General features: G+C 54.9%; 3 protein-coding genes across 3 annotated transcripts; 1 reads left to right on the top strand and 2 right to left on the bottom strand.

Moving 5' to 3' along the window:
• Window positions 1-920: 920 nt before the first annotated feature.
• GMORB2_6386 (NhaP-type Na+/H+ or K+/H+ antiporter) lies at window positions 921-3019 on the bottom strand (the record flags this gene model as incomplete). The annotated part of the gene is made up of 3 exons (XM_035468356.1): window positions 921-1643; window positions 1851-2665; window positions 2905-3019. The coding sequence occupies 3 exons, from the start codon at window positions 3017-3019 to the stop codon at window positions 921-923; spliced, it is 1653 nt and encodes a 550-aa protein (XP_035322337.1).
• Window positions 3020-3554: 535 nt separating this feature from the next.
• Window positions 3555-4757, top strand: GMORB2_6387 (uncharacterized protein; the record flags this gene model as incomplete). The annotated part of the gene is made up of 2 exons (XM_035468357.1): window positions 3555-3562; window positions 3998-4757. 2 exons carry the CDS (start codon window positions 3555-3557, stop codon window positions 4755-4757), a joined length of 768 nt encoding a protein of 255 aa, XP_035322338.1.
• Window positions 4758-4998: 241 nt separating this feature from the next.
• Window positions 4999-7465, bottom strand: GMORB2_6388 (uncharacterized protein; the record flags this gene model as incomplete). The annotated part of the gene is made up of 3 exons (XM_035468358.1): window positions 4999-5551; window positions 5675-5813; window positions 7399-7465. The coding sequence occupies 3 exons, from the start codon at window positions 7463-7465 to the stop codon at window positions 4999-5001; spliced, it is 759 nt and encodes a 252-aa protein (XP_035322339.1).
• Window positions 7466-7500: the final 35 nt, after the last annotated feature.

Consider the following 7500-nt stretch of genomic DNA (forward strand, 5'->3'; position numbering starts at 1 on the left):
CCCCCCCCCCCCCCCCCAAAAAAAAAAGGAGAGAAATGCTGACATCAGCCATAAAGAGTAAGAAAAAAAAAAGAAGAGAGAAAAAAAAAAAAGAAGAGAGAAAAAAAAAAAAAAGAACGGCGCTACGACACACACACACACAGAAAAGGTGGCAGGGATTAAAAACCAAAGGATTGGCATGCCTGCATGAAGAAAGGAAAGTGTCCGAGGGGGAGGGAAGATTTCAAGCAATATTCTATTTTCTATCACTTTCCATATACGCGGCAAAGAAAAATAGAATAAAATGAAAAATCATGATCAAAAGGGGAGAGAGAGAGAGAGAGAGAGAGAGAGAGAGCATGAGCCATTTTCCTAGATCAAGGAGTGAGGAGGCATTGTGAGCTCAGCCCTTGCTCCGTGACGTACCCGCGCGCAGAAAAAGACGGCGGAGCGATGATGTGACAGTCATGTAGTCATGTTCAATACAGTCAGTCATGTTCAATACAGTCAGTCATATTACTACAGTCTTGTAGTAATGACCGACTCTCTCAATGCACGTGTCAAGATGAGCATGTGCATGTGATACGGTAGCAATCATGTACAATATTCCGCAGAGCAGACAGACAGACAGACAGAGATGGATAGATGGATAGTCGGAAAGAGAAAGAGAGGATAGTAGAGAGAAATGCATCTAAAAAAAAATGAGAATAAAACAAAAATAAAAAAAACTAGACGTGCAAGGCGACCCGTGCAGTGCAGCAGCAGCAGCTCGCTCGGCTAGGGACGTCGTCTCCTGTACGGCTGTGTTTCGGTCATGTGACTCATTGCCCTCTTCCCCGTCACGTCCTTGCAATCGTATCTGCAAGACAGTCCATTCTTCTTCTCCTTCTTCTCCTTCTTCATCTGGCTATAAACGGATGAGGAGAGGCTCTCGAGCAGAGTCAACTGCTGCTGCTGCTGCTGCTGCTGCTGCCGCCGCCGCCGCCGTCAACCCCCCATCGGCCGAGGACATTCGTCCTACCGGTATCGCTACCCGATGATTCCCTCTCCAACCTGCGCACTCTGTTGGCCAGAAATCCCAGGCCGATGGGCCCCACCACGGTGCACAGCGTGATGGCCCAGGTGACGACGAGAAAGAGGTCTGACGGCCCGTCCACCTCGTCCCCTGAAGCAGCATCGGCATCAGCACTGCTGCCGCTGCTGGCGAAGACGCCTCCGCCCTCGGCAATGGACGAGATGAGGTAGCCGATCTCTCCCCTAGCCATCATGGCCGAACCCATCATGAGACCCGGGTACACTGACAGAGAATCCTTCTCCTCCTCTCCCTCTTCCTCCTCGTCGGACCTCCCTGGACGCTGACCGCGCCGCCGTGGTTGCGCCTCGCCCTCGGCCGTGGCTCGGCGGCGACGGCGACGGAGGCTAGAAGGGGAGGGGGGGGGAGGGGAAGTAGAGGGAGGCGGGGAGGAGAAGGCGATGCGCATCAAGCTGCTCCTGGCAACCTGGGCCAGGTGCTGCAGCTTGGCCGACGGACGGGGTATTCGGAGGAGGAGCCACAGTCCGCACACCATCTTGCCGATCCCCATCAGGATCGCGTAGACGACTCCGCGCCAGACGATGGCCCCCGTAAACATCTCTGTGATGGGAATGGAGAAGCCCACCGAGGCCTGGATGCACGATTCGGGTGAGCGTTAGTTTTTTTTTTTTTTCCTTTTTTTTTCCTTTACAAATCAGGTATATGAGTTAAAGTAGAGAAAAAGGTAGAGAAAAAAGTAGAGAAAAAAGTAGAGAAAAAAGTAGAGAAAAAAGTAGAGAAAAAAGAGGAGGAAAGAGAGAAGAAGAAAGAGAGAGAGAGAGAAGGACGCCCGACTTACAAAGAAGAGTGGTCTGAATACCCTCCGGAGAGCGGGCTCGTAGTATCTTCCAAAGATGGCCGCGCTGCTGGATGGTGATGCGACGTGTCGCTCCCGGTCCCGGTCCCGGCCCCTCGTCCCGGCCGCGTCGACACCGACCTGACCGTGTCCACCACCGGGGGGATGCTCCCCGCCGGCACCGGACTGACCGCGACGGCCGGGGCCGCGACGCTGCGCAGCCTCCCGATCCCACCAGCAGACCATGATGCCCGAGACGTACGCCCCGAGCAGCGGCGACGACCCGGCGTACGTAGCCCCCGTGACCACGCCCACCAGCGTCCCCGTGAGCGCGGCGAGGTGGAGGTGCTCGTGGTCCGCCAGCCCGGCGAGCCTGCCGCCCCCGGCGACGAGACGCAGACGGCGCGCGGCCGGGACGACGGCGCAGCCCCACGCGAGGGGCAGCACGACCGCGAAGGCCAGCGAGGTCAGGACGGGTCGTACGACGGTGGCGGCTTCGACGTCGGGCCCGGATCCCAGGTCCGAGATGATCTGCACCATGACCAGGCCGACGACGTCGTCCATCATGGCCGCCGACGAGAGCACCACGCCCAGCCGGGACGAGCCCAGCCCGCTCGTCGCCAGGAGCGTAAAGGTGGTGCCCAGGCTGGTGGAGCACAGGGCCGCCCCCGCCGCGAAGGCCTGCAGCTGGCTCGTCCCCCCGACCAGGGACGGGAGCGTGAATGACAGGCCGATCGGGACGGCCACACCTGTGGCGGCGACGCACGTCGAGAGCCAGATGTTGGTTCTCAGGGCGGAGAGGTCGGTGGATAGGCCGCCTATGTCGGGTTAATCGAATTCCACGTTCTCAGAGTCGGGACTTTTTTTTTTTTTTTTGGGGGGAGGGTTTTGAGGGGCTGGGGAGGGGAGGAGGTCGTTCATCGGTCAGTACCTTCAAAGACGATCAAGATCAGGCCGATGTAGCCCAGCTGCACGGCCACCTCTTGGGCGTTCAACCCTAGCATCTGGCCCCCCGGCATGCCCCAGGCTATGCCCACCAGGATCTGGCCGACCAGACCGGCGTAGATGACGGAGTCGAGGATGTGGTTCACCGCATTGAGCAGCAGGAGAAGGGACGACTGTATGAGGATCGTCTCGATCGACGGCTCGTGATACGGGAGCGAAGATGGCATGGTGCCTCATCAACCGGATGCTGTCTGCGAGGTAATCTCTCTCGTCGCGGCTCGAATCGTTACGTGTACGTGGAAAGAGCCGACGGATACTATTGCTATCATATGATGATATTTTGCTGCGACATCATCACGTGAGAAGCGGTACCTCGTCGACAGACTTGATATGCACACGCGACCGCTGAGAGCCTGAGAGCGCATGCGGATCCATCAACGCAATGGATGGCAATAGCCTGCACTCGTACATACTCGAGGAAGCTGTTGTGGCCAGGGGTTGGAGGGGCCTAGACGGATTGTCAGGTATTGATTGATGATACTCATCTGACGCATCTGAGGACTGCCAGTACGATGCTCCTTCTTCTTCTTCCTCTTCTTCTTTTTTCCCTTCTACACCTCTGAAAGGAAAGACGTGATCATAATCTGTTGCTCCGACTTGTACGACGCTACTTTGCATGCAAAGCAGAGAGCAGTCGATGCGTATCTGAATAAGAAGTGATGATGATGATGCATTTTATCCTCATACACTCTGCAATACCGGATGCAGGTGTATTATTACCACTGTACCTCTCTTTATTTGGTCCCCCTCCCTTATCACGTGAATTGCCCAACAGAAACTCATCATCGTCATCCTCACCTCGCTCACCATTCACTTTTATCATCTAAATTTTCGGTTTTTTTTTTCGGTTTTTCTTCTTTTTTTTTCTTTTGTTTTCCTTCTTTCTTATTCATATATTTGCTATAATATATATATATATATATATATATATATATACATATACGTCCACACACACACACACACATATATATATATATATATATATATCTCTTTGTGTTTGAACTCACAAACTAATAATAATACTACATCATACCCCTCCCCTCCCCTCCCCTCCCCCGTCCCTTGTTCCCGATTCCGTCAGAGATCACAGTTCTTTGCACTCTCCACCTCTCCGCCCTTTCCGCGCTGATACGTGATATGAGCAGCATGCCAGACGACGGTTCGGTCGACGCCGAGTTCGACCCGACGAGCGTGGAGATACCCCTTCCGCCGCCGTCGCAGACCTTCTCCTCCTTCGACGCCCTCTTCGCCTTCCTGCAGGGCTTCCACCGCGACAACGGCGCGGCCCTGGTCAAGCGCCGCTCCGGCAACAGGCGCATGGTCGACGGCGTGTCGACCGTCACGCAGTACTGGCTCATCTGCGACCGCGGCCACAGCCGGCCCTCGAGCGCGCGGGGCATCCGCCAGGCCACGACGGCCAAGACCGACTGCCCCGTCGCCATCAGCGCCAAGACGAGCCAGAAGCTCGGCTGGCTGTGGGTGTACGACTGCCGGGGCAGCCACAACCACCCGCCCTCGCTCGACCCCAGCGCCCACGCCATCCATCGGAGGCGCACCGCCGAGCAGAGGAGCCTCGCCGACCGCCTCGTCAAGAACGGGTCCGTCAAGGCCAGCGACATGCGCTCCATCATGCAGGACGTCGCCGGCAGCCCGACCTTCTTCACACCAAAGGACATCTACAACGACAGGCAGAAGCTCAAGCGTGCTGCCTCGACGCTGTCCGTCGGGGCTGGCGGGCTCGATCCCGCCACCGGTCACGCTGCTGATGATGCCGGTGCTCGTGCCAGTGCTCGTGCCAGTGCTCGTGTCAGTGCATATATTTACGGTGCTGCTACTCCTATCGGTGCTGTTGAATCCTCCTCCTCGTCTATACCGATGACAGAACCTCGACAACCGACAGAATGATGAAGAGAGAAAGAAAACTGAACAAACAATAACAACAACAACAACAAAACAAACGCACAAATGAAAAAAGAAAAAGAAAAAAAAGAAAAAAAAGAAAAAAAAAAGAAAAAAAGAAAAAGAAAAAGAAAAAGGAATGACGGGTGGGAAAGGCCTCCCCCCTCTCTCCCTTCCCCCTTACCCCCATGCAAGATGCATTCGAGATGGATACGGAGGAAAGGCATGGGACGGAAGGAAGACGAGTCTATATGATCCCTCTCATCTTGAGCATATCCTCATACGACTCCATGCGCCTGGTGCGCAGGGCAAGGACCTCGATAATGTCATTGTGCTTCTTGACGAGGGCGTCGAACTTGGCCCTCCAGAAGTGCGCCTCATCCCTCCAGTACCTCAGGTCGCGGACCAGTGGAACGTGGTGACGGTGACGATCGTCGTGGTGGTGGTCCCTCTCCAGCTCGCGCACCCTCTCTCTCAGCTCGGCATTGGCCGCGCCCAGATCGTTGTTCTCCCTCTCGAGCCTGTCGGCCCTCTGCCCGGCGTCGTCCAGGTCGGCCTGGTACTTGGCTGCCTGGTCGGCGGCCTTGTCGACCGTCTGGCGGAGGCCCTGGTTGTCGGCGGACAGGGTCTCGTTCTTCTTCTCGAGCTCGGGCACGACGCACGTCGACAGCCGGTGCACCTCACCCTGCGCGGCCGTCAGGTCGGCCCGGAGGATGTCGTTGTCGGCCGAGAGGCGGCGGTTGTCCTCGTCCAGGAGGCGCTCGCGCTCCTTGACCCTGTCCCACTCCTCCACGCTGATCCTGTAGTGCGGGGGGTCGTCTGCCCGGTAGCGGTGGTCCCGGGGGGGGTGGCGGTGGTGGTAGCCGACGTGGGTGTGGTGGTGGTGGCGGTGGTGGTGGTGACGGTGCCTGACCTTGACCCACCGGAACGATCCGTCGACCGTCCTCTCGAGGCGGTACCTCTGATGCATGGTGAGAGATGCGGCGGCGGTGGCGGCGGCGGCACCCGGTTGTTCGACACGACTGTTATGGGAACCCAGGTTGGCGACAGTCTCTGGCAGGTCTTTTGAGTGAGCACTCTACAGTATGTCGATTCTCTGGTCAATATATATGAGAGTGTGTGTGTGTGTGTGTATGTGTGTATGTGAGTGGGAGATGGGGAGAGAGAGAGAGAGAGAGAGAAGAGCAAAATCATTCTGGACTGTACTATGGCCATGGAAAGCACTTATACGGATCACTTTCTTTCCTCTTGCTCTCCCTCCCTCCCTCTCTCTCTCTCTTCCAAGTCTCTCCTGTGCTGCCTAGCAAGGCCATCCCTACGGGTCAAGCGATACATTCCTCCCTTCCATAGTCTCACCAGCTGATCAAGGACGTAGTAATAAAAAAAATGAAAAGAAAAAAGTTCAAGAGCGGTTGCGCAAGAAACCAACAGGGATTCCCTCTAGAAGCAGCATACTTCATAAGCCACAAGGGAAAGGAGAAGAGAAAGGTGGGGGGGGGGGGGTGGTATGAAACCAACCGTTTGGAAAGGATGGTTCACCTTTTTCTGCGCACGAGGCACCTGCATAGGATGAGGTTGAAAAAAAAAAAGAAGAAAAAAAGACCATGGGTCTGGTTCTTTTCCCTTTTACAAGTCATAGTACCAGGTTAGTCACGAAGCCTACTAGGAGACGATAAAAGCGAGAGAGGAGAGGGAAGCGAGAATGGAATGAAAGATTTTGCAAATGAAAGATGTAATGGATGGAAGAGAGAGACAGGCAAAACGCCTTGGAGGAAAAAAAAAAGAAAAAAAAAAAAGTCATTGGTTTCGCACGTCTAGTGGTGATGTGCAGTACATGGGATGCAGATTACATGGGTTCATGCATATTCAAGTGAAGGTCGAAACATTCACCTCGTATACATGATGGGGATACGGGGGAAGAAGGAGAGGTGAGGAGAAGCCGCCATGTCAGGAACCCGTCCCTCTAATCTTGCCGTCGACTCTGATGGTGGGGAGGGCACATAGAGAGGGAGGGGAAGAAGAGATGCAGTTCATGCGGCTGACCAAAAGTGGACAGAGTCATGGGAAGTATCGGGGGAGGGTCTGTGTTCACACCCGTGTGACGATGATTGATGATGATGACGAGGACAAAAAGAGGTCCATGATGGCTGCTGTTGGAGGTCACACACCCTAAATTTGCCCACGAGGCTGACGTCGTCGTCGTCGTCGTCGAATGCACTTTTTCTTCTGCGCCTTTCACCCATGGTCCTCATCATTAGACCGAAGAAGAAAAAAAGGGGGGGGAAAGCCACTCCCGTCAGCCTTGGGAGGAAGTTGGGGAACGCCTCATCATGTGAGGACGTCACTTTTTATTTTAGGGGGGGGGGGGGGGGGTTTGGGTTCGACGTCATCTGACAAATCCACAGAGTGACGGGGGTTTCTTGAGCGTGTGAGGGTGTGTGAGAGTCGACAGTCGAGGGTAATATCATTATACAATGTATGGATAGTATATATATCACTCTGTAAGCAGGATCATCCTCCTCTTCTATCTGGTTACGTTTCTCTTCTTCTTCTTCTCACGCGCGCGCGCAGGTGTTGTAGGTGTTGTAGAATGATGTAGCCGCGTTACCGCCCGGCAGATGATCAAGACTTTGGGTTTACGTCTGACCCGAAAGCGGAAGGACAGACTGGATTGACGGTGTCGCCAGGAAGGTGAGGCTTCCTGCTGATATCATCTAATCTGAAATAGCTACTGTGAGGATCTGTGTGC

Source organism: Geosmithia morbida (genome assembly GCF_012550715.1).
Source record: "Geosmithia morbida isolate 1262 chromosome Unknown scaffold_5, whole genome shotgun sequence".
In the NCBI taxonomy this organism is placed as follows: domain Eukaryota; kingdom Fungi; phylum Ascomycota; class Sordariomycetes; order Hypocreales; family Bionectriaceae; genus Geosmithia; species Geosmithia morbida.